This window comes from Macaca thibetana, chromosome 14 (assembly GCF_024542745.1).
Source record: "Macaca thibetana thibetana isolate TM-01 chromosome 14, ASM2454274v1, whole genome shotgun sequence".
NCBI classification, from domain to species: domain Eukaryota; kingdom Metazoa; phylum Chordata; class Mammalia; order Primates; family Cercopithecidae; genus Macaca; species Macaca thibetana.
This window is the reverse complement of record NC_065591.1, coordinates 44,586,710-44,614,277: the sequence shown is the minus strand read 5'-3', so window position 1 is coordinate 44,614,277 and position 27,568 is coordinate 44,586,710. Positions and strand designations below refer to the sequence as shown.

Sequence of the window (27,568 nt, the reverse complement as noted above, 5' to 3'; positions counted from 1 at the left end):
CAGAAAATTGTATGTATTTATTGTGTAGAGCAGGTTGTTTGAAGTATGTATACATTGTGGAATGGTTAGAACTAGCTAATTAACAGATGCATTCTCTCACAAAGTTACAAATTTTGTGGTGAGAACACAACATCTATTCTTTTTGCATTTTTCCAAGGCTACAAGATACTTCATTAATTCTAGTCACCATGCCATAGTATATATCTTGTGAACTTATTCACAGTCTAAGTGTAATTATATATCCTTTGACCAACATCTCCTTATCATTTTGATACATGGCTGTTCCTGCCATCAGGGCATCTTCAAAAGACAGGGCCGTGATCAAAGAAGGGAAAGAATATGAGTGGTTCTGAGAGGCCAGAGTGCCTCCTGCCTCCAGAGACCATCGTCCCAATTGGCAGGGCTCAATCTTGTTGGCCTTCACTTTGGGAAACCCGGCCTCTACCTGTCTGCCTGTTGCTGCTGCCCTCTTAAAGGCCCTTTCAACATAGGTGTTCCTTATACATATAAAGGGCCATGGCAGGCCCAGCTACGCCAGAGCCTGATTGCAGCTTTTACCCAAGCCTGACTTCACACTTACTTTTATCTCTTGATCCTGTCAGCGCTTGCCTTTTTAGTTCACCAATCCCTAGATTTTGATACCTACTCAGTTTGGCAACTTGTTGGGATTCCTTCCCTGTGTACTGAGTTCAGAACTTCCTGGGTCCTCCTGCCAGTCCTCCTGTACAGCATCCTCACTGGCAGGACAGCCCTTCCTGACCTCAGGGGAGATTCTGACTTTGCTTTACTAGTCTCCCTGACCTTGACTTTTTGATACACACTGATATTTTTATTTTCCTGCCCTCCTTTAACGGCAAGTTGTATCAATGATAGTTTGGGGGATGGTTGCTCTGGACCTCTCTGGAGTTAGAGCTATGCAGCAGTGGAAATCTATATCTGCAGTTGAGCTTAAGGCTTCACTTGGAGGAGCTCTGAAATCTAGATTTCAGATTCTGGAGATGAATACGAATACAACTTTTACAGGATACATGAAGCTGTTAAACGCACAAATTATATGACTGAGCCTTGCTCTAAAGCTCATCCCTGCTAAGCACCACATGAAAAAGGTGACCCAGTATTTGCAAGATGAAAAATCACTAGGATTAGCCAAAATGTCACCTCCTTCAAAAGAGGATGTGCTCAGGTATCAGCTGCAATCATCCCTCAAGCAGGAGGCCGGGTGGGGTGCTGGAAAAGTCTTGGAGTCTGAGCTGGGTATCTTCTGCTGGCTTCTCTGGAAACATTGTCTCCCCTCCCTTCACTCTGCTGTGTCTGAGCAGGCTGACCTGCGTGGGCTGCATCTGTGGGCTGCTTTGCCGTCTGGATTTATTTTGAATTTTATTAGCAGGAAGAACAGGCCGGGGAAGGGAGGAGGAGAAGGTATCTATTGCCCTGTCTCCTTCTCTGTGGGGTCACCTTGGGCTGGCTGTGACCTTTGACTGAAAGCCACAGACCGTATTAGGTGGTCCTTTTTGGCTTCCTTGCCCTTTTATGCCAGAAAGGGAAGAGGTTTTCCCATTTTCTTTTTACAAACTGTAAGGTGCCACCATCCCTCGCAGTTCATGTACTCCTGGCCTGTACTTCTGTAAACAATCCCTTTTAATCTATTATTCTCTTTGCAAATGACCAAAGCACAGTATACTGACTTTCCCACCAGGACGCTGACTGTTACAGATCCTAATTCAGAAACCCTGGCTCTCTCTCTGGCTTCACCACTTCCCAGCTGTGTGCCCTTGGGTGTGTTTCTTAACTCCCTTGAATCTTGGGTTTCTTTTCAGTAAAATGGGGCTGGCAGTCATTTTCTTGCTTCTGTCTATATCACCCTCCCACCTCCTGCCTTCAAGGAAGAAACAAAGAGTGTACAAATGTTATATAAACTGTAATGTACTGTGCACAAAGGAGGAGTTACTATCTTTGTGATGTGCGAGGAGCTTGAAGTGGGAATTGGGGAAAGCAGAAGGCTTTGAGGCTAGAGCATTTGGGTCTCCAGATGGGACTCTGCATCATCACCTGCTTCTCAGCACAGCCAATGAGAAGCATGTCTGGCAGGAGAATAGGACCCAACAAAATACCCTCCAAAGCTGATGCCACAAGACTTCCTGTTCCATTCACCTTAGCCCACAGATCCAACTCATCTGGAATACAGATGAGAGCTCCTCCAATTACAGACAAATTATGTAGGGATGACATTAGCCTCTGGGAAGATGGACTCTATGGTAAGGCCTTCGGAAAATACAGTTATGTGGTCCAAAAGGAGGAAGCTGTTGAAATGGTGCTGAGAAACAGGTGAAAAGGCCAATTTCTGGCCTTTTGTTTTTCAACATGCAGAGAGTGCAGTATTGGCAAGAGTAAATCCTGTTATTTGTGTCTGGATAATCTGACATTTGTGGCTAAAAGGAAATGGCCATGGCATTTATATTGGAAATTTCCTTGGAAGGCCTTGTGCATGAACTTCTGGAGGGAGGTAGCACCCACTATAGCAGATCACTCTTTATCACGTCAATCACCTCATCCTCTTTTATTGTCTTTGAAGGACTTATCATTGTGTAAAATTATCTTGATCAGTTACCTGTTTACAGTTTTATGGTGTGTGTCATTCTTTCCTACCTGTACCCCTTGCCTCCAATAAGGAAATCAGCTCCTTGAACTTATTTTAATGCTGAGTTCCAAGCACTTGGCTAAATGCCTGGCACAGAGTGGAGATTCAACAATATTTGTTGAATGAATTAATAAATGAGGGAAGGATTACTATGCATAGTTGGCTATGTTGGGCACAAGACAGAATTCTGGGTCATTAAGGAGCTCACATCTAATGTCTAATATCTTTCCACAACTTTGAAGCAATGGGCAGGCATAAACCCACAACTCCAAGACGTTAAATACTCAGGACCCTAATAGAAGCAAAGGCACAGATCAGCTGTTACAAAATTAGAAAATGGGAGACTTGACTTCCAGTGGAAATGAGGGGAAAGTAGAATGAACAGAGGTTTAAGAGAAAGGCTGTGTTCATATTCAGATCCCTAATTTCTCAATGGTTTCCTTTTGCCTAAGTTATTTGGGCCACAGTTTTCTCATTAAAAAAAAGATGATGATTGACTCTACATCATGGGTTTAACTGAAGTAATGCATGGAAAGCAGTTGGGCACATAGTAAGCAGTCAGCAAATGTTGTTATTATTGTTAGCAGCAGTAGTAGGATGAGAAGGAGGAGAAAGAGGAGGAGACATTTATGAACTAAAATTCAGTGAATCCTGAACAGTGGGTGAGAAGACTTGGGTTCCAGCTTTTCTCTTGCTATTCAACTCTGTGGTGATCTTTGAAAGAACTTCCCTTTTCTGGGTATCATTTGCAAAATGAGGAGTTTGAACTTACTGATCTCTGGGTATCCTCAAATTATTATTAGTTTGCATAGAGTTGGGCTTGAAGGATGCATAGTGTTTGTGTTTAAGAGAGTACGGTGTGCATATGGAAGAATAACTTTCCTTCTTATATTTATTTTTTTCTGCCTATGCCATAAGGTTATTTAATTGAGAAAAAATAATCACATATGTCTTGAGATCCTTCTACTCCAGTACCTGCACACTTTGGATACAGAGGAGCAACCAATCAAATATTCGTTTTCTTGGCTGACTTATTTGGTTGGATATTAGAATTGGAAAGAGTCCCAAAATTCCTTTTTTAAAATTTCTGAATTGCGAATGAGACATTTATTTTGCCCTCACTCATATATACTTAGGTAAACACAGAGAAATAGAGGGAGGGTGGAAGAGAAGAAAGAGGATGTCGAAAAGGACCGAATAATATTGATAAGTTGTTCACTGTGTGTCAGGGGTTTACATATAGCATCTCATTTGACCTTCAGAACAATCCTGTGTGGTGTGAGAGCAGATGTTTTTAAGGCATCTTCATTTCCATTTTGACTCTGAGACAGTAGGATCAGGGAAGTTTAGCCTGTTTAAGGTCCCAGAAGCAGGAGGTGCGTTAGAGGTGGGATTGAAACCCAGACCTTCATGACTCCCAAGCCATCATATTCTCACACTTTGCCAGTGTGACTATTTCATGCTGCCTCCTCTCTTCTCACACCCTCAACAATCCTCCCCTCTCCTCACATTCAGTTTATAAACTTGTTTCCTGCCTCACCCAGAAAATAGAAACAATTAGAAGAGTAGCTTACTGGCTCCTGTCACTATCTCCATGCACCTGCCTGCTCTGTACTCTGCATTTTCCATCACTACAGGCACTGTCCATGCTCCAATTTAGGCCACCCCTTTCCCTTGTGCCCTCTGTCCAGTATCATCAATTTTCCCTCATCAGAACCATCTCAAGCAGCATTGTATACATTATATAAATCCATCCGATGTAAATAAAAATCTTCCTCTAATCCCATATTTCTCTCTAGCCATACTCCCATTTCTCTGCTTCTCTTTATAGTAAAATTCCCCAGAAGAGCTGGCAAATGCTCTGCCTTCACTTCTGCCCATTCCATTTTCTCTTGAATTAACCCTAGTCACGTTTTGATCCTTATCATACCACACAAAGCAACTCTTATTAAGGTCACCAGAAACCTCCATAGTACCATTTCCAGCGGTTAATTCTCCATCTTCATCTTATTTGACCTGTCGGCTGCATTTGACGTAATGAATCACCCCATCCTTGAAAATTATTCTTCACTGGGTTACTGGGCCACCCAACACTTGCAGTAATTTTTTTCACTCGTTACTTTTTCTCACATGCTAAATATAATGATCAGTAAATTCTATTAATTTTATCTTCATAATATATCAAGAATCTGACCACTTTTCACCACTTCTACAACCACCAGCCTGGTCCACAACTACAAACTTGTTGTAGACTATTGCAACAAGTTTCCCTGCTTTCACCTTTGCTGTGTCCCAACCTATTCTTAACCCATCAACCAGAGTAATGTATTCAAATTAGATAACATCAGTTCTCTCCTCAAAACTCTTAAAACTTTGTATCTCAAAATAAAATATTGAGCCATAGGATGACCTATAAGTCTAAAGTGATCTAGCCCCTTGCTGTTTTCCCAACTTCATTTCCCACGATTCTCTTTCCTGCTTACTCTGCTCCAACCACATCTGATTCCTTGAACTTTGATGTTGTTCCTTGAACATTCCCTACTCACTCCTTTATGTCTTTTGCATTTGCTGTTTGTTGTTCCTCTAATACTTTTAGACATTCTCATATCTTGCTTCATTTCTTCTATGAAGTCTCTTCAAATGCCATCTCATCCATAAAACTTTCTAAAGTAGAAACTCCCCTGGCATGTAACTCACCATCCCACTTATTCTGTTTTATTTTCTTCTTCGTATTTTTTGATTCCTGTATTTATTTGATTACTGTGTATTTTCACCTTCTCCTTTTATACCTTCCCAAAAGAGGGCAAAGATTGTTCAGAATTTAGCATAATGCATAAACCATAGTGGGTAATAAATATCTGTTGAAGGAAAGAATTAATGGCAATGCTGTGTTGCTTCCTTTGTATCTTATATTACTAACTATTGAGCACTTTGAATTATATATGCTATTGGTACAAAACCAAACAAGACCAAATCAAAACAAAAAATGAAGCTGATGTCCTTGATTTTCTGAGAGTCACCAAGGGGCCAAGCAGCGGAGTCGCTTGTTCAAACAAGTTTGCAGGGCCGGAAGAATATGTGTGAGATTGTTTTACAATAAGCAGATAACAGGGATATCTGCTGGGCCTTTTTCTCATTTGGGATCAGGTCAATGATGTAGACTTAGTCAAACTAAGCAAGTGGGATGAAGTGGAAGGCAGAGTTGAGGAAGAGGACTAAGAGTTATTTCTTGAGCAGCTACTACAAGCTAGGCTTCCTGATTTACAGACATTATTTTATTTCTATATTTCATAACACCTGGGAGGAATCAATCACATCCCAATTTCATAAAGAGGTTAAATGACTATGTCAAACCCTCTTAGCTTGGAAGAGTTAGACTTGGATATTATTATACTGTAATCTTATTGATGGGGAAGAGATGGTGAGGCATAAGAAAGTAGCTGTAGGTTTCTCTTTAGAGTTTATGTTCTAACACAGAGAGATCTGTCCAGAATGTAAGTGAGGATCAAAATACTGTATCTTTCTTTTTTGTGTGTTTTTAAAATTAATATTATATCTTTCAAAAAAGCAATTGTCAAGCTTGCCTTTTTTTTTTTTTTTTTGCCGGTGGAATGCTATAGGAGATATAGAATCTATATATATTATTTTATCTTATAATAAGCTGTGATCTTATTTGGAACATAAAACCAACACATTGATTAGTAGATTGTAACACACAATACTGCCTGGTTGCAATGCTAAATTGTATATCAGCTGTATTTTAGGTGCTATTACAATCGAGAAGACACAAAAATCTGTACCATTTTTTAGTTCAACATTTATTGAGTTTTTTTAAAAAATGTGTTTGTCCTTCACTAGTTTCTGAGAGTAAAGAGATGATGATATTAAATACTATATGCTGAACACTGGTCTATGCACTTTAAATGTGCCCTCTTTCTTAATTCTCACAAGAACCATATAAGGTAGGTACTACTATTGTTCACGTTTTCCAGATGAGAAAACTAGAAAAAGATGGTAAAATAACTCATTTCCTCAAGGTTGTTGTTGCTAGTCAGTGGCAGAGTAATGATATAAAGCCAATTAAGAGTCTAGTCCTAACCACACATACTAAAGAAAAGGTCTGAGTTTTTTTTTTTCTTCAACTTTTATTTGCAGTTCCAGGGTATATGTGCAGGAGGTGCAGGTTTGTTACATAGGTAGAGGTGTGCCATGGTGGTTTGCTGCACAGATCATCCCGTTACCTAGGTATTAAGCCTAGAATCCATTAGCTGTTTTTCAAGATACCCTCTCCCCCAACACCCACCCCTTGATAGGCCCCAGTGTGTGTTGTTCCCCTGCCATTTTTCCATGTATTCTTATCATTCAGCTCCCACTTAAAATTGAGAATATGTGGTGTTTGGTGTTTTGTTCCTGCATTCATTTGCTGAGGGTAACAGCTTCTAGCTGCATACATGTCCCTGCAAAGGACATGATCTCATTCCTTTTTTATGGCTGCATAGTATTCCATGGTGTATATGTACCACATTTTCTTTATCCAGTGTATCGTTGATGGGCATTTGGGTTGACTCCATGTCTTTGCTATTGTGAATAGTGCCAAGTTTTTCAGGAGTCCAGGATGTAGATAAATAAATGATTTCTGTATCAATACAGAAGGTGCTACCCATAGTGTGGTAGGAATGCTATAAGAATACAGAGGTGCTGTTATTAACCTAGCTTGGAGTATCATGAAGGATGATAAAGGAAAGTTTCCCTTATGTCCAGATTGTTCTATGAAAATGGCATTTGCTTACACCTGAATCACTCCACATTATTTCCCAAACACGTATAGATCAACAAGGATAAAAAATAAAAGTATACATATCCATATTTTTAGCATAACTGGAGGCAGACAATACTGTACACTTTAATGTACCTGAAAATGAAACTTTATGAAATGAAAATAAAAGAGCAGAAACATGTATACAAAACTACTATAAAAATAAAATGAGAAAATATTTCAGCTGATATAAATTAAAAAAAAAAACCCAAAGTAGAAAACAACTGTGATAAAATATTATCAATCTGAATTAAACATCATTTAACAAACCTTTAGAATCTCTAAGAAAACCCATCCTTAATAAAAAATTAAGAAACTCAGAGGAAGAGTGTATATAAAATAGTAGTATGTAAAATGTGAATTGATTTAACACAGAAAAGAAATTTTAAAAAAAGACAAAATCATTTTAGGAATGAAGAAGAAAATAATAAAACCCCCAAAGGAGAATATGTTCAACTGAAAGAATTATAGGGGACATTAAAAAAGAGGCATTAAAATAACCAGGAGAATGAAAATAAAAAGAATCAGAAAGAAAATAGTCAACAAAAAAGATAGATACAGATTATCTAAAATATGTATAATTGAAGTCCCTGAAGAAGCAAAATGAAATAACCGAATAGAACTAATATTTAAAATTTTATTGGAAGATAGCCAAAACAATCTTGAAAAAGAGGAATAAATTTGAAGAACTCACACGTCCCAATTTCAAAATGTACTACACAGCTATAACACTTACTGTGATACTGGCATGAAGATAGACACGTAGAATAGGACAGAATAGAGAACACAGAAACAACCTTCAAATATAGGATCAATTGACTTTCAGGAAGGATGTCAATATTGTTAAATGGGAAAAAGTCTTTTCAACAAATGATGGTGGGAAACTGGATATCCTCTTGCAAACAGATGAAATTGGAGCTTTACCTTATACCCTGTACAAGAATTAACTAAAAAATGTATCAATGTAAGTACCCAAACTATAAAACTCTTCAAAGAAAACATAAAGTCTTCATGACATTGAATTTGGCTATGATTTCTTAAATATAATACCAAAATCAAAGGAAATAAAATAAAAAATAAATTAGACTTCATCAAGATTAAATATTTTATGCATTAAAGGACACTATTCATGAGAGTAAGAAGATGTCCCACAAAATGGGAGAAAATATTTGCAAATTGTATATCTGGTAAGGGATTGATATCCAGAATATGTAAAGAACTCACACAACTCAATAACAACCCAATTCAAAATGGGCAAAGGACTTGCAAAGACATTTCTCCAAAAAAGATAGGCAAATGGCCAATAAGTACATGAACATCCTTAGTCATTAAGAAAATGATAATCAAAATTACAATGAGATAGACATCCACTAGGATGTCTATAGTTTTTTTTTAAAAGAAGAAGATGACAGTTGTTGATAATGATGTGGAAACATTAGATCCCTTATGTATTGCTAGTGGAAATGTAAAATGGTACAGCCATTATGACAAACAGTTTGATAGTTCCTTAAAAAGCTAAAAAAATTATCATATGACCCAGCACTTCCATTCCCTGGTATATACCAAAATAAATTGAAAGCATAGACTTGAACAGATACTTTGTTCATTGCAGCATTATTTATAGTAGCCAAAAAGTGGAATCAAGTGTCTATCCATGAATGAATGAACAAAATGTGGTATATACATACAATGGAATATTATCTAACCATAAAAAAGAATGAAGTTCTGATACATATTACAACATGGATAAGCCTTGAAAACACTATGCTAAGTGAAATAAGCCAGACACAAAAGGACAAATATTGTAAGATTTCATCTATATGAAATATCTAGAATAGGAACATTCATAGAGACAGAAAGTAAATTAGAGGTTATCAAGTGCTGGGGAGAGGGTGAATGGAGAGTTATTGCTTAATGGTTACAGAGTTTCTGTTTGGGATGATAAAAAGTTAAGGAAATAGATAGTGATGATAATTGCATAACATTGTGAATGTAATTAATGTCACCGAATTGTACAATTAACAATGGTTAAATGGTAATTTTTTGTTATAAACATTTTATCCCAATTTAAAACATTAATGTTATATATCAAAAACATTGAAATATATAGCTTAAATGGATGAATTGTATGTGAATTGTATGAATGAGTAAATGAAAGAATTATATTTCAATAAAGCTATTAAAAATTGCAATGCAAGAAAATAAAAGAAAACCCAAATGTACATATTGAGCTGGTCCATTATAAATCTGGGAAAATCAATCTGTAAAATAAAGTCTGAAATATATCCTAGTAAAAGTAAATTTTATAAAATTATATAAAATTTTATAAAATATGAAACTTACTTTTATATTAAATTTCATATAAAATTTTATATAAAAGAGAAGAAATTTCATGATCTTAAGGCAAAAAGACCTCACAAAGGAAAAAAGTTCAGGTTGCCATTAGATATTTTTACTGCAATGTACAAAACAAGGCAAAAGTAGCATTTTCAAGAAAACTAGAGGAAAAATTGAATGGTAAACACTTCCCAGTTTGACAGCTGAGTTAAATATTGGTGTATTATATAGCTAATGAAGTGCTAGGAAGGTGTCTGGAACCAAGGGTCCAGTGGGTGGAAGCAAAAGAGTATATGAAACTTTTGGGAATTGCCAATATTTAACAATTCAGTCTCTGTAAAGTGAAGCGGAGAGGCTCGTAAGGCCGTAGATTTCATCAAGTAGTTCATTTATTCATTCACTTAATTGATGTTTCTTGAGTGTTAGTATTAAGTGCCTAGTAATGCCCGGTCAGTTACATGTTACTGAGAGAGAGCATTGTTTATGAGATCTATATAAAGGGATGAGGAGAGGTTAAAGAGACTAGGGGAATGTGCATACAAATTTTCATTTATGCATGGAAATGCAGTATGGCATTTACCTGAGTAATTCTTCAGCTATTCCAAACATCCTCTTTCAAATGAAAATTTGCATTTCAACCTTTACATCAACCTAGTATTGAAAGTGCTGATGGACAATTAATGTAAGAGGCAGAGAGGACTGAGCCCGTTCATCCATTTGATCAACATTATACAGTTGTAGGGAGATGGCTGTGTACAGGAACTGATCAGATGGATACAATTTGAGTGCATAAGTGCAAAAATAAGTGAAATGAAAACCACTCTTCTTGAGCATATATTTTGTGCCATTAACTGCTTTAGGTACTGAGGATGCCAAGGCAAATAAGAGCTGGTTTCTGCTTTTCAGTTGACCTGAATCTATAAAATGCTGATTACATCACAGGGTATAAGTGAGGTAAGTACCAGATATGGTGAGAAGAACAGAATTCTTAACTTTATGTGTACTGGTAAGTGGTCATGCCAAGACTTACCATAGTGCTTCATTTGAATTTAGAATTGCTTGCCTTACAGCGTATCTTCCTGCATACTTTTGTGTTAGTTAGGATGCTCTAGTTGTAAGTAACAGAAATCAACTTGAATACCTTAAGCAAAGAAGGTGAGGTTATTAAAAGGTTACCAGATTATCTCATGGAATGAACATAAGGAAAGGGATGTAGCTGGATCAATGGAAGGATGTGGAACATCAGTAAACATTCAGGTGACTTAATATCACTTCACTTATGCCACTTTACGTTTGTATTGGTGACATTTTCAAAGCAATTACTGTTCATGGCCTCATTGAGCCTCAACATAAATAGGTAAGTAGGGCAGGCATCATTTTCTTTATGTGAGAGGTAAGGAAATAATCCAGGAAGAAGAAATGATTTGTCTAAAGCTACATCCCAAGTTTACTGGTTAAATCCAGAATTTAGAATAGAGGCCTCTAACTCTTGGGCTTATTCTTTTCCCATTGGTTGTCTTCAAAACTTTCTCTTACTACTACACAGTTTTTTCCTTCTTCTAATTCTCTCACCCGTTTAATTTTTATTTTATCATTCATTTGGTCTTTGAAATGAAAGGAGTCACTTGTGTGTCCTTAATAATAGGCTTATTTGACACGTCTCTGGCAACTGTCTTTAATTTATATCCCATAACCTGAACATGAAGGGGCCATCAAGAAAGGAGATAATTAAAGAGATGATAGGAGATCTCAGTCATCTCAGTGATTTTCTTATCATCCATGAAGTACCTTACCAGAACTGGGCCATTATGGTTTAAATGATGAGTTGGAGTTTGAAAAGGATTTGGAACTTCATCAGATACTTTCCGAGCTTGTAGCCCATTGCTTTCCAAACTCCAATTTTTCTTCCACAATGAACAATAAGTTTTTGATTAAACAGCTGGCAGTTACTATGGAATGCCTCACATTTAATAACAAAAGTCTTCCTTCGAACAGGAAATTTTATCTAAATTGCTTTGCTCTTCTTCCGTGATTGAGAACTTCTAAAGTCTGACAGGACTGATAGCCTGAAAAAATAAAAATTTCTTTCAAGAAGATGATGATTACTTTTTAAAAGAAAGAGCCCCAGACTAAATGAATAATTCAGTGTGCTTGCTACAAAGCAGAAGTCAAGGCACACAAGTTGTCCTCTCTGTAAACATGATTAAAAAACAATCAAGTTTGTCTTGGCACTTTTATATTGGGAAGATAGTAGACAGCAGCTGAGAGAAAGAGGAAAAAAATTAAAGCACCGCTTGGGACTTAGGGACCTTCTTCACTTTTTGTTTTTGTTCTTAATAGAAGTGGCTACCATTATTCAGCTAATACTATTCTATGCCCTTAATATGTTAATTAATTAGTACTCCAACCTCAATCCCTTCCTGCCCTCCTGCTAGTACTTCCCTTTGACTGAAACCAAGTAGAACCAAAAGGAGAGGAACTTTTGCTACAGATCAGTCTCCTGTAACTCAAAGCCAGGCAAAGAGGGGTGGAGAGCATATCTGGCCAGGACAAATGGAGAATATTCAGCTCATTTTAATTTTATAATAAATAAAGTTATTTATTTGTATTGCTGTTCATCTGCCCAACGATGCAGGCTCTAGGAGGACAGGGATATAATATTATTCTTGTCAAAATAAATTTACAAGTGCCTGCCTATATATTATCTATCTATGTATCTATCTATCTGTCCAGTCTATCTAATCTGTCTATTCATCCATCATCCAAACAACTGTTATTAATGGGCATAGTCAGGAGAACTCTTTCATTTCCTCATAATGCTTTGAAAATGGTGGGACGCTGTAGGAATTTTTCTTTTCTTAGTACTGCTTTCTTGTTTGTTTTTTCAGTCATGTAGAAAAACCTCTAGGAATGGTCCTGCAGAGGAAAATCCCCTCCCTATGCCTCTTGCTTTGCCTGGGAGATGCCGTAAGAAGAGGCCCAACTACTTCCATCATAGGCTTGCTTGGCCGTAGTGGGGGCTGGGGCAGGAGCTCCCAGTCAAGCCTGACTCTGCTGCTCAAGGGCAGATAATGCCAAATGAGGCCTCTACAGAGATTTTTTTTTTTTTTTTTCCCCTTGGAGACATGGTCTCACTCTGTTGCCTAGGCTGGAGTGCAGTGGTGCAATCTGGGCTCACTGCAGCCTCAACCTCCCTGGGCTCAGGTGATTCTCCCGCTCCCACCTCAGCCTCCTGAGTTACTGGGACCACAGGTACATGCCACCGTGCCTAGCTAATTTTTATATTTCTTGTAGAGATGGTGTTTTGCCATGTTGCTCAGGCTGGTCTGGAATTCCTGGGCTCAAGTGATCTGCCCACCTTGGCTTCCCAAAGTGCTGGGATTACAGGTGTGAGCCACATGGGGCCAGGCTGGCACCTATAAGTCTGATTTTGTGAGGGGCCTATGAATTTGTATTTTTGAAAAGCTTATGAGGCTATCCTACTGCCTAGTAAAGTTTGGGAATTGCCAAGGGACCTTTGGTGGTTTTCAAAGTCCTGAAAAAGTCAAAAAGTCAAAGAATACTAATCCATGCCTGAATGTGGAGATGGCAGTGTTTGAGGTGTGTGTGTGTGTGTGTGTGTGTGTGTGTGTGTGCGCGCGTGTGTAGTCTATGCTGTGCAAAGACTGCATGGAGAGGGAGCAAAATAATTCCTGTGTTCCTTACCATAACTGCTAGTCCCTGATATATTTCATATGGATTGTTTGGGAATGCTCAATCATCAGGCCTTTGGGGAGACATTTGTTTGCGCTGGGAAGCTTTAAACTATTACACGAGAGTGTCACACATGCTCACTGAATGACAGATGGCTTTCGGATTCTTATAGATTAATATAACAAGTAGCAGATAGAGGTTGGATCAGAAGGCCTTCAGTGTTCTTTCCAACCCTGAGAGTCCTGGTTACCAATGTCTGTTTTATGTGAGCAGCGGTCTTTTGATTTATTATCACTGGAACATAATATCTGAATCTTCATCTAGGTGAATAATAATATGGGCTTGCCCTAACTTATCACCCACTTGTGAGCATCAGCAAATATTTTGGAGGCAGCTAGCCTGGGGTATAATTGAACACTAGGAGCAGCACATTTTGCTCTGAACCCCTGGAAAAGATGGGACCGATGACTATGGTCTTGATGTACCCTCAATGGCACCATCTAGAGAGTGATTTCAGAGGTTAATGCTCCCCTCTCTTTCCTATCAGATTGTGGCTTTTAAGCTCCTCTTTTACAGAAATTGTGAAGCTAACATTAGGTACTGTGTTCTAACCAGTTGAGCCAAGTGGTCTCAATGAGGTTTTTGGTATTTTGTCTGAAAATATTTCAAACTAAAATATCTTTTAGATTATTCTGTGAAGATAAAGGCATTGATTTCACCTAAAAACATTAATAATGTTTCATTTGTGAAAAGCATTTTAGACTTTTCAAAGTACTTTTACAAAGCAGATGATGTTTTGTGCTTACGGGAAATCCTGTGTGTAGATGTTGTTATTAAAGGTTTATGGATGAAGAAACCAAGGACTCAGAGAGGTTTAGTAACTTGTCCCAAGTCACAAAACATGAAAGTAAAGGTAAGACACAAATGGGAATTTTCTGGCTGTAGTCTAATGATCTTTTCCTGACTGATGCTCTTTGTGTAACCCACTGGTTGAATATTTGACTTTCTTTTAATTTATTATTTTTTTTTGAGACAGGGTCTCACTCTGTTGCCCAGGCTGGAGTGCAGTGATGCAATCACAGCTCACTGCAGCCTCGACCTCCCAGGCTCAAGGGATCTTCCAGCTTCAGCCTCTGGAGTAGCTTGGACTACAGGCACACACCTCCATGCCCGGCTAACTTTTTTTTTTTTTTTTTTTTTTGTAGAGATAGGGGTCTTGCTATGTTACCCAGGCTGGTCTTAAACTCCTGGGTTCAAGCAATCCACCCTCCTTGGCCTCCCAAAGTGCTGGGATTGGAAGCCTGAGCCATTGCACCTGGCCTGAGTTTAGACTTTTTTTGTTTTTTTGAGACAGAGTTTCGCTCTTGTTGCCCAGGCTGGAGTACAATGGCATGATCGCAGCTCACTGCAACCTCCGCCTCTCGGGTTCAAGCGATTCTCCTGCCTCAGACTCCTGAGTAGCTGGGATTACAGGCGCATGCCAACACACCTGGCTAATTTTTGTATTTTTAGTGGAGACGGGGTTTCATCATATTGGTCAGGCTGGTCTTGAACTCCTGACCTCAGGTGATCCACCCACCTCAGCCTCCCAAAGTGGTGGGATTGCAGGTGTGAGCTACCTTGCCTGGCCTAGACTTTTTAATAGCAGAATTCATTGAGGGTTTTAAGCCAGTATGGCATGGCAGAAGTTTACACCTGGATTTGAATTTAGAATTCACCATTTACTGAATAGTATTAGGCAAGTCATTTAATCTCTGTGAACATCTGTCAATTGAGTATAGCAATGCTTGTCTTTTAGGGTTATTGCAAGGATTATAAAGTCTGTAAACTTTTGGGCTATAGGAGTTGCTCACTCAAAGGCAGCTCTTAAAAATTTTGAGGCAGTGCCTCTCCATCTCTCTGAGTTTGAGGCTTGCTAATTGTCCTTCATCATCTGCTGAAACATCCTTCAGAGACTGGAAGTTCACTGCCTTCCAGGAGTGCCCCTTCCCTCTGTATGCTATAGCTCTGACTGCTAGGAAATTTTTTCTATCTTGAGCTCAAAGGGCCTCCTTATAGCTTCCACCGGTTGGTATCACTTTTCCCTCTTGGTGCTACACAGAGCAAGTTCAATTCCTCTTCTACATGATAGTCCTCCAAATATTTGAAGACCTTATTATGACCTCTCTAATCTTTACTTCTTCAGACAGAACATCTGTGTTCCTTCAACTGTTCTTCACTTAATTTGGCTCACAATGTCCTCACAATCTTTTCCGATTCCTTCTGAAGTATATCTGTTTATTATCTGAGAAGTTCCTAGAACTAAATGTGATTATCTCTGGACAGATTGACTCAGAATAAAATGAGATAATTACTTTCTTCTCATGGTACACTTTAAGATCACAACATCCTTTTTGACAGCTGATCTTAGCTCACTGTTGACCAAAAAGGTGTGTTTTTAAAATTTTTTTAAATATGTGTTTCCGTTTACCCTTAGATTTCACATTCTGTCTTTCAGTAGCATATTTACCCTAAGTTTGGACCCTTTTATTTTTTCCATGTGAAATTTCTTTTGATTTGGCCCTAATTCCTGGCTATTAATATCTCTTTTAATCCTGATGGTGTTGTGCTAAATCTGTCATGATTGAAACCATCACACCAGCTTCAAATTTTCCGACATGTTTAAGAAACCTATATTCTAGCCAGGTATAGTAGCATGCACCTATAGTCCCAGCTACTTGGGAGGCTGAGGTGGCAGGACTGCTTGAACCCAAGAGTTTGAGACCCTGTCTCTTTGCATGCCTGTATCAAAACATCTCATGTATCCCATAGATATATACACCTACTGTATACTGACAAAAATTTTAAAAAATTAAAAATAAACAGTGAAGCATACTTTCTATTATTTTGTCAAATCACAGATACAAATGCTAGTTAGGACAGACTTATATGAGCTGGTTATTTGACCCTGGTACATAATCACAATCATCTCAGAATGATATCTGGATCGTGAATTTTAAGCAGAGAAAGGTTGGTAAGAAGTAGTGAAAGAGTGATGATAGGGACATAAAATATGATTAAGAAGAAAAAGCACCCTTATTATCATTAGAGATACAGACGAGGAGAGAAAAAGAAAACAGTAAAATTCAGTTGCTGGGCAAGAAAAAGCATGAACCTGACAAGGGTTTCCTAAGGGGATGAAGCAGGTCACACGCAGGCTTGATCTCTGAAAAGGCCTCTCTCCTCTCTGAGGAGGGTGTCCACACCCTGCTTTGGCAAACTCCCTCCCGCAGTGTTTACTGATCTCATTTGAACACTTCTGCCTTCTCATTTAACACAGCAAAGGCATCTCCTTGCAGATTTCAACTTTGGGCCTTCTCTTTTTTGTTTGCATTTGTATTTACAGACAGCTGTTAAGGAACTCGCTGAGCCTTGTTACAGCTCTTCTTCCTGTGCTTTGTGTGGATTCAGCTTGAATTCAGTCCTTACCTGTTGGGGACATACTGTATTTATCCCCGTCGTCCCTCTCCCCATTACAGTCTGTGTTTTCTGATATAATGCCTGTGTTGCATTTTTTAATTTTGTCATTTTGTCATTTTCTGAGTGTCATCTGGATTTGTTAAACAGATTGGCAGGAGGAGACTACAGAGTTACTCTTTGGGCCGTTCCTTTCATGTCCTTCTGGTTTCAGCCCTATGTACTGTGTGTTCCATTTGAGCAGATAATTAATACCATCCAGGCAGCCTAATATGGAATTGAACAGACAGCTCATCAGTGTACACGACTGGCAAAACACCCTGTCACAGTGAGTAAGCTTTGAGGACCTGCTCTGAAGAGTGTAACAGCCTATGGAATGAATGCTCAATATTTGTTGGTGCCAAAAATAATGCTGATGACATCGTAACTTCTGCTTTTCTAGTGGGGCTCAAGAAAGTTATAATTCTCACATTTTTCTTATGAGGCTAAGAGGGGAAAGGGTCTGTTATGTCCCCTTAGCATAAGGCCCAAAGAGGGGCTTAGCTTCATGTGCAAGTTCACCCATTACCATATTGGGGAGAAAAAAAGGCTGGGAATGAACTTACATTCTGTATAGGAAAAATTCTCTAAGGAGCACCTTGAGATTCACTAATGCCAGCTAAAAGGCAGTAAAGATGAGGCTCTATGTAGCTAAGGAAGGTCATTGCAACTTTTCTCTTCAGCAAGGGCATGAGAGCTTCTCTTCAATTCTTGGCAAAGCCCAAGGTAAACCTCTTCATTTACTGTCTCATTTGGGCTTCATATGTCTTATTGAATAGTGGCATAATACATGTCAATTCACATGATTTATATTGGAAATTTATTCTTTTATATGATTAGGAAAGGTACTGTGGAGTCCCTTCAAAAACTTTCCTTTATCCAGGTAAATAAAAATCCAATATTTCTTTATAAGTAGTATTGTTGAACCACCACATTGTTTTGTGTTTAGCTCTGAGGGCTTTATCTGTTAATGAGAAAATCAAGTTCTGCACAGAATATCGCCTAGTCTTTTAAGCAGACAGGACGCTTGTTAGGGAGGGTATTTTAAACCAAAGTCATGAATTAAGAGAAGTTGCACCTTGGGAAGAAAATTCCTAATGTGAGCCCTTGAATCAATGACTGGCTTTGACAAGGAGTGTGGCAGTTACTCTTTGCCTTGTTCATTCCTCTCAAGCAGGTTTTACTTTTGACTAGATGTTTAATGTTGCATGGTATTATATTAGAAATGAGATACTTACACTTTAAAATATTGATAGATACTAATGGCATGCAAAATTCCTGTCATTCTCCCAATACAACTTAATAGGCAGCACCTTGTAATGGCTCAAGTGAATACAAAGCCTCAGACACATGTCTAATGGGAAGTGAGTGTTCTGCAGCCCAAAGAAAGGGGAAATTTTTGATGGTTGGAGATCAAATGCATTGTTTACATCTGATAGCCTATAGGAATGTGGTACATTTAGACTGATTTCAGTGTAATCAGATTAAGCAGTAAATCATGTGCTTTTCAAAAAAGATGCCATTTGATCTAATTAATTTTCAAGTTGCCAACTGCTTTTCCTGCTCTTTCTGAAATACGTCTCTCTGGTTTCCCTGTTAGTGAGTTGTCTGCCTGATAGATTCAAATTTGCTATCTCTCTCTCTTTTCTGGGTGAGAAACAGTGAGAGGGGTTTATCTTGCTCTTTCTTTTGTGCTTCTTGTATAAATCTCACAAGGTAGGGATGGTGGAAGAGGACACTTTAAAAGGGTTATTGCATTTCACTCATCTTCATTGACTTCATGGATCTCATGATTATTAGCATAACGTAAAGTGTCACGTTTGACTATTTTTCTCGTCTGGATTATTAATTGTTGCAAATTGCTCCTCCTCAAGTTTTGCCATAGTAGAACTTTTATAGCTATCTGACTATAGTTCTCCTATTCTGAATATAGTCAGAGAACTTTCATTCATTTATTCATTCAGTGTATGAATTTGGCTGGGTTCTCTTCCAGATACTAGAAATGCTGATTTGAAAAAGACAGATGGGGCTCCTTATCTTAAGGTGCTTACAGTGTGCTGGGTAAAGCAAGCTAAGTGATGGAGACTGACCAGGTGGTTAGGAGTTACTTTATTTAGGATGGATAGGGAGGGCGTCTAGTGCAGGAGATATCTAAGCAGATATAGGAATGCTGTGGTCATTGTTCCATTTCCTCCAGACTCAGAAGATAATTGGTGGTAGTAGCAGTCAGGAAGTACACATACAACTTCAGGATGGATATGATGGGCACAAGGGTACCAGGAAAGCTATTTCCTCCTTCCTTAGCCAGGTGATCTAGGAAGGCAGGGCCAGCCATGACCAGAGTCTTGGAGACCCCTGTGGGTCATGGGAGGTACCGTGTTATGTGCTGAAGAGTTGAAGAATGTGTCTGAATGGATCGTCCAAATGGGGAGGTTCTGAGAGATCAGGAAATAACCAACATATAGGGGGGTTAGAATGCATAAAAATAATATATAGTTTGCTAAGAATGATGGATTCCAGCTGCATCCAAGTCCCTACAAAGGACTCAAACTCATCCTTTTTTATGGCTGCATAGTATTCCATGGTGTATATGTGCCACATTTTCTTAATCCAATCTGTCACTGATGGACATTTAGGGATTGCATTGGGAGTTATACCTGATGTAAATGACGAGTTGATGGGTGCAGCACAGCAACATGGCACAAGTATACATATGTAACAAACCTGCACGTTATGCCCATGTACCCTACAACTTAAAGTATAATAATAATAAATAAATTAAAAAAAAAAAAAAAAAATCTTGCTTTACTGCAATGAAAAAAAAAATAATAATATATAAAGAATGTATAATGTAAGGGTAGTCCTAGATGAGAACTTAAAATGCAGGCCTCTGCTTACTGCTGTTTTCATTTTTCCAGAAACATTTTTCATAAATTGGCTAAATCCAATTAAATATCCCAAATTGACTAGGAAAATGCTTACTACTGGAGTGGGTGAAAGTGTTAAGAATAGTGTGCTGCCGTATTTTACTCACAAAAGCTAATTGATGCCCAGGTGTGTGTGTTTGTGTGTGTGTGTGTGTGTGTGTGTGTGTGTGTGTGTGTGTGTGTTGGGGCGGGGGGCGTTGATGATAGTGTGTTTAAGCACACTATCTTATAAATTGTTTCTTCCATCTCTTCCTGTTGCCTGAGCCTATTTTCAATCATGTGTGAGTTTATGATTAACTTTCCACAAAAATAAAACTTTTATAAATGTCAAAGGATTATATTTTTGGAAGAATGTAAAAGAAATAAGATATTTGCTTAGAACTTTGAGTAATTTACATAGAGAAGTTTACGATTTATGGCCAGAAAGAGTTAAAGAAAGCTGAAAAAATGATACTTTAAAACTACAATAATAAAAATACTGCAGTTTTAGGATTCGTAGAAAGTATACTTTATCCAAAAATTCTGTTTTAATGCAAAGTTTAGTATCTAAATAGATCATCAGTTTTCTCCATAATATCAGATTAAACAGCAACAGAAATGCTTTTTTTTTCTGTTACATATTAGCTTGTTCTAGCTTTAAAGTTTATTAAGGGAAAAAAGAAACTTAAGACTTAAATTTTCATAATTGTGGAAATGTATGGCAAAACAGACAATGAGTTCTTGCATTTTAACATTGAAATATCAAGCCCTTAAATTCCCTGTGATAGTGATGTCATTTCTTTTAACTGTAAATTCAAAGCATAAGTAAGCATCTAAGATATTGAGACTTCCCATCTCAGTGGGTCCATTTGGTGAGAGCTACAGCAAGTAGGCCGGACTGGGTCACATGACCTGTGCAGCTCTGCATTCTTAGGTACCCATGAGACTTACACAATGTCAGCACCGACTAAGTGCCAAGGGCATGTAATGTATTTTGTTTAATCCTCATGACAATCCATACAGTCAACAGTAATATCCTTATTTTTTAAATGAGGAAATTGAAGTACAGAGAAATTAAATTACTTGATTAAAGTCATGCATTTAGTAGAATACGGAACTGCAATATGAAGAACCCAAATGTATTTAATACCAAATTTATGTTATCTTTGCTATACCACACGATCTAAGATACCTCTTGGCTTTGTGGGCATGAAAAAGACAACAGTTACCTTTTTATTTTTCAGCGTGGTATATTTTTTAGGGTAAAGGATACTAGCCACAACTTCAGAATATCCTCTCCTTCTCAGTGGCTTAACTTCGCAGAATTTTATTTCTCATTTAAATAGAGTCCAGTTGGGTGTGTCTAGTTGATAGGTGGCCTTTGATGTCATCATTTAGGGATTCAAGAATCTCTGTGTTATAGCTCTGTCCACCCCCTAGCCCTCAGTCTTCTCCAGGCAGCTGAAAGGGAGAAAAAGCAAAGAGATAAAGGGAAAGAGACAGCATGGAAGATACCTGAGGGAGTTTTTAAATTATTTTGTGTGGGGTGGAGGGGCGAGCTTAGAAGTGGGGCACAGCCTTTCCACTCCCATTCCATAGCCACACTCAACTTCAAGGGAGGCTGGGAAGTGTAGTAGAACTGTGAATCTAGGAGGAAAACAAAGTGGGTTCCAGGAGAGCTGACCGGTCTTGCCTTCATGCTTTGACACATGAACTTGTTTCCCCTTTTTCTTCTGATAAGTAAATCTAGTTAGGAATTTTACTTTATTTGAATGAGTTAGCTTTTCATGTTGCTCTTTTAGGAAATAAAAAACCTGTCTGTAACAGGAAGACATCCCAGGGAATGTTAATCATGTCCTCTCTTGTTCAGAGTTGATGTAAAAATTCTACCAAATCATTTACTATTTTCGTTTTCCTGTATTTTAACTCTTCGATAAATAGTGGCTTGGCTGGGGCTTTTGTGGCTGGAACTGCCCTTCATTGCTTGTCTAGAGAGGCAGTAGAGCAAGGTGGTCAATAGTATAGACTATAGGATCTGGTTTCAAATCCCAGCTGTGTCACTCACAAGCTGCTTAACCATGGATGAGGTATTTGACCTTGCTATACCAAGAACACCCACCTGAGGGTGCTGTTATGGGGATTTAGTACATTAACATATTGAAAGCCCTCGATACACAATATGGGCACACATTAAGTGCCGTATAGGTGCTGGCTGTTATGTCTGCTCTTTCAGCTCCACTTTATTCTTCATTCAAAACTCAGTGCAGTGTCTCCTTCTTTGGAAAATTTTCTCTATGGCAGGCAGAATTCTGGTTTTTGTTTTGTTTTGTTTTTCCTTTCTGCTTCCAGGAAACGTTGAATTTAATGCATTGAATTATAAGGTTTGTCCATACATGTGTCTGTCTCAGGCATTAGATCTAAAGACAAGAATTTGCCCATTCTAAATTTGCCTGTATGTATTCCCATAGCCAGCACAGCACAGCACAGCACAGCACAGTGTCATACACATTGTAGGCAATCAGCTATTTGCTGATGTGAAGGAAACCTCATTAACTAGAATACCCTATACATCAGAAAGTTCCATTTCCTTACCACACTGGAGAGCAAGGAGTTCACTGTATTAGCTTTTACTTTTCATTTTAGTTGACTTGGGTGACACTGGATTTAAGTGACAGATCACTGTGCCCTACCTGCCTCTTTACATTATCCAGTCCACCCAAACTGTCCCCCCGGGACCGGCCGCCTTTGTGCTAAGATTCTGATTTTACTTTGGCTGGCATGTATAGCTTCCCTTCTGTAGGGGCACATGTAGGAATGTGATAATTCAATTTCTTAGTTTGTGTTATCTTATCAGCATTAGTCTGTGCCATGCACCTTTCTTGTTTCATTCATTCACCTTTTTCTTGCCTCACCATTCCCACCCGGCCTGTGATAGGAAAATTGTATGAGTATCCTTAGCTAATCGATAATATTGTTTTTGCATGTGTGAATTTTTAGTTTACATACATTATGGACCTTGTTGGTTTTTTCTCTATTTTTTAAACTGTTAATGTTAACATAACTTTAAGCTCACAGAAAACTTATAAGAGTGATACAAGGAACAATCATATTTGCCAGGATTCTGCATTATTTGGAAGGAAGAGAAAGTGTGTATTCATAGAGATATATATATATATACAAACAGTATTGTTATTATGAACACTTTGAGAGTTAAGTTGTAAACATCGTTACCCTCTACCCCTAAATACTTCAGTGCCTATTTCCTAAGAACGAGACATTCACTTAAGTATATACTGCCCAGTTAGCAAAATCAGGAGATGGAGTATCAATAAAATACTATTACATAATTTACAAATCTTATTCAAATTTTCCCAATAATATCCTTTATGGGATTTTTCCCCCTGCCCTAGCATCTAATCCAGGATACCATCTTGCATGTAGCTTTTATGTCTTTTTAAATCTCTTTTAATCTCCAACTGTTGTTCAGCCTTTATTTTTCATGACGTTGACATTTTAAAGACCACAAGTAGTTATTTTGTGGACTGTCTTTCAATTGAGGTTTATCTGATGTTTCTTCATGATTAGATTTCCTCCTCCCTCCTCAGCAAGGTTTCTTTTTAAAAAAATACTGTTTTTAAACTCTCTTCATGTTGATACATCTGTATTATTTGTTGATTCCACCTGCTGCACAGAATTCCCTAATGCAGATTGGAACAGATTGGCAGGGCTGCCAGGAAGGCAGTATCCGGCAGACCTTCCTTGGCATCAGGATGGTGTCTTTGCGGGGGCTGTGTGACATGGGACATGAGAACACCACTTTGACACATGTGCCCTGGGTCACCCTGCTTTAGCTGATGGTGGTAGGCCTCAGATGTTTGCTTCTTCAACTGTTTCTGAGGCACACGGAGCTATTATGCTTTGCAAGATAAGGTAGCATAGGAAGTTGATCTCTTCGATTGTTTCTTCCTTAATTAATTCATGCATTTAATAAATATTGATTAAGGGCCTACTCTGCTCATTGGAGCTTATCTTCTAGCATATTGAATATGTAAAATAAACTTTTGAATTGAAAACTCGTCTAACTGTGACAGAGGCAAAACTTTTAAAATTGAGGTTAAGTTAAATAGTTTGACATTTTCAATTTATTAGTAAAATAACCTTATAGAAATTATGCTTCTGCCTCGTCACCCAAATACAGTGATTTCCATTTGTCTCTGGACTCTTCTGGTATTTACCAACATTGAACATCGTTTGTGCCTCATTATCTCTATAGGGCATAAATAATTTTGCATTCCCTTTTTTCCAGTGAAAATTATTTTGTATATACTTTCCCTTGTTTCACAACTTGCATATTCATCACCCTTAATGACTGTAGTAAATTATTTCAAGCTGATCTATAACTTATGCATATCTCCTATGTTGTAAATTTGCCTTGTTTCTAGTTTTACCACTAATATTAGGAAAAAAATTTTAAAGGAAGTATGTGTCCGGCTCCTGTGTTAAGGCAGTTTTGAAAAATAGTTTCATCTAAAATCGTTCATTCTAAGATACAAAAAAGGTTAGATTCCTTTGAAGAAAACACATTCTGTCTTTTTTTAGGAAAACTTATTTTTTCTTGATTATGTTTTGAGCCTCCATTTATAATGGAAAGATAATTAGTAGAGAAAGACCTGATGTGCTTGGAGCTTTGCCAGCTGAAAACCTTGCATGTATCGTTAGGAAACAGCAGGTTTCCAGTGGGGAATAGTAGAGTAATGGACTGTGCAGCTAAGATATAAGGCTGCAGCGTGACAGCTCCCAACCGCAGCAACTTCACAATCACTCACTTTCCTTGACACAAGTGGACAGTCTTTCAGTTCTTCCGCACTTTCCTTGTGAGAACCACCGGAGGAATACATCACCCTCTGGCAGGAGGCAGTCAGCTCCATCACAGCAGGGAGGACTGATGAGCTGTCTATACCTCTGGACACACCTAGGAATGATTCCACAGCGGTTGCTCAGTCCTCAACGAGGACTCAGGAAAGCAAGAAATGGACATAGTTCTCATTTACAGATCACTGTATCTCACCCCATCCAGAATCTTCTGAGCATCCGGTGCTGAGAGGTGCTTGCCAGGGGTGAGGTGGAAGCTCATGATCAGTAGGTGGTTTCAGGGATTATTTCTAAAGAGGACACAAATAAAAGATTTGTGACTAACTAACTGGACCTTGGTAGGGTGGAATAACTGAGACATTAATTGTTTGGTAGGCTCTGTTAGAAACTTCAAAGATCCTAGGTAGGGCCCTGACCTCTTCTGTATTAGTTATGTGCCTGTATGGATTAGATGAGGATTTTCTTCATATACAGAATTTTTACCTTACTTTTCCTCCATGAGAGTAGGACCTTGTGTGTCTGGTTTCTTGCTCTATTTTCCGTTGATTAGTATGGAGCTTAGAGGGTAAGAAGTGCTCAATAAATATTTGGTGGTTGGACAATGACTTAAGCTGCATGGTTCTGTAGACTAAAAACATGATCATTTAGGCAGCTGCAATCTATTTGTTTAAAGGATTCTCTCAGATTACTACAGAAATGAGTAGGAGCTAAAGAAACCAAAGCCAGGGAATAGCAGGGTGCAAAGGAAAGTACAGTGGCTTTAGAGCTAGGCGGATAAGGGTTCTTATCCCAACTCTACTACTCACTGCTGTCTTCACTTGGTTGACTCATTTATAATCCCTAAATCTGAGCTTTCACACCTATAATGTGTATCAAACCACTTTCCTCGCAGAGTTTGTGGGCAGTTCATTGCTCAGAGTGGACACTCAAAAATGTCACCTTCTTCTTCCCTCCCCTGCCAGAAGGGAGACAAAAACAGGAGGGGCCCAGATGATGTGTCCAAGTGTTAGATCTCTGCATTTGTGTTATCTGTCATTTAAAGTGTGCCACATATTGGCTTCTCTTCATACAGCAGCTAATGGCATGCGTACTTCAAACAGCATATGTACCTTTTGGTTCTGCTTTGAGCCTCTCTATTAGTAACTGTGTTCTTTGTCTTTACAGGATTTATGAGCGTGTGATAGACCCTCCAGATACCAACCTTCCCCCAGGAATCAATTTATGGCTTGGCCAGCGCAACCAAAAGCATGGCTTATTCAAAGTAAGCACTAATGTTCTTTTTATTGAAGTATATATATAGGCAATGCTCAATTTTCCGTGTTATTGGATATGCGTTTATAATTACATTAGTGGGAAGGGCATGGCATAATAACTACTAATGTTTATTGAACACTTACTTTGTGACACATGCTTTTCTATGTGCTTGACATGAATAAACTGGTTTACTTGTCCTAATAATTTATGAAGTAGGCGCTTTGAAACCAGGCAGAGTGTTAAGTGACTTGCCAAGATTATCCAGTTCACTTTGCTGCCAGGTATGGATGATCCAGAATGCAAATGACCTCAAAACGTTGACCTCCCAATTCTGAAGGATTTAGGATAATCTTCAAACTGGTTTCCCTTCTCAGATTATATGTTAATTCAGTTTAGAGTAGATGTCGAGATATGAAAACTAAATCTCTGCTTCCTTGAGCTTTGGTTTAATTGCATTACTGGGAACGGAAAACCAAATACTGCATGTTCTCACTTTTAAGTGGGAGCTAAACATTGAATGCACACGGACACAAAGATGGGAACAATAGACACTGTGGACTACTAGAGGTGGGAAGGAGAGAGGGCGCCATGGGTTGAAAAACTATCTGTTGGGTACCATGCTCACTACCTGAGTGACTGGACCATCCATGCTCTAAACCTCAGCATCATGCAATATACCTGTGTAATAAACCTACATGTGTATCTCCTGCATCCAAAAATTTTTAAAAAATAACTGCATTATTATACTTCACAAAAACATGAGGATACAGTGACAAAATAAATTGAAAAACTTAAAAATGCCATGAAATTTTAAGACAGTCTTGTTCTTTAAAAGAATGACACACTTTTGCTTCTGGCAATATGGCAGACCAGATATTCTAAAAATCCTTCTGCTTCAGAATGCCTATAATGCTCGATAAAATATCCCAAAAACCTTTTAAAATTCAGCATTGTACTTATATGAAAGGAATTCCTTGGGGACCAAATATGTGGAGGGGAGAGAAAGCCAGAGGGATATCAGTACCAGGAACTTAGAGCCTTAGATTCCTTCCTTTTAATTTTTAAAAAATTAAGGTGTAATTCCACATGTTCTCACTCATAGGTGGGAGCTGAACAATGAGAACATGTGGACACAGGGCGGGGAACATCATATACGGGGCCTGTCAGGGGTTGGGGGCTAGGGGAGGGATAACATTAGGAGAAATGCCTAATGTAAATGACTAGTTGATGGGTGCAGCCAACCAGCATGGCACATGTATACCTAGGTAACAAACCTGCACGTCATGCACACGTACCCTAGAACTTAAAGTATAATTAAAAAAACACAAAAAGAAATTAAGGTATAATTTACATACAAGAAAATTCATTCCATTTAATGTACAGTGTCACAAGTTTTGGAAAATCTACGCTGTATTATAATCATCATTATAATTGAGATAAAGAACCATTTCTTTACCTCCAAAAATTTCCATCCCCCTTTGTATTCAACCCTTCTCCTCGCCCGAAGCCTTTAGCAACCACTGGTCTGTTTTCTGACCCTGTAGTTTTGCCTTTACC

At 38.4% G+C, this 27,568-nt stretch overlaps 1 protein-coding gene across 2 annotated transcripts in view; it reads left to right on the top strand.

The window, feature by feature from the left end:
- NELL1 (neural EGFL like 1) overlaps window positions 1-27,568 on the top strand; it is a 938,548-nt gene that overhangs the window by 200,953 nt on the left and 710,027 nt on the right. For both annotated transcript variants that reach the window (XM_050755386.1, XM_050755385.1), the window contains exon 5: window positions 25,922-26,018. In XM_050755386.1, the coding sequence (XP_050611343.1) occupies window positions 25,922-26,018 (97 nt within the window). The remainder of the gene's footprint in view (window positions 1-25,921; window positions 26,019-27,568) is intronic.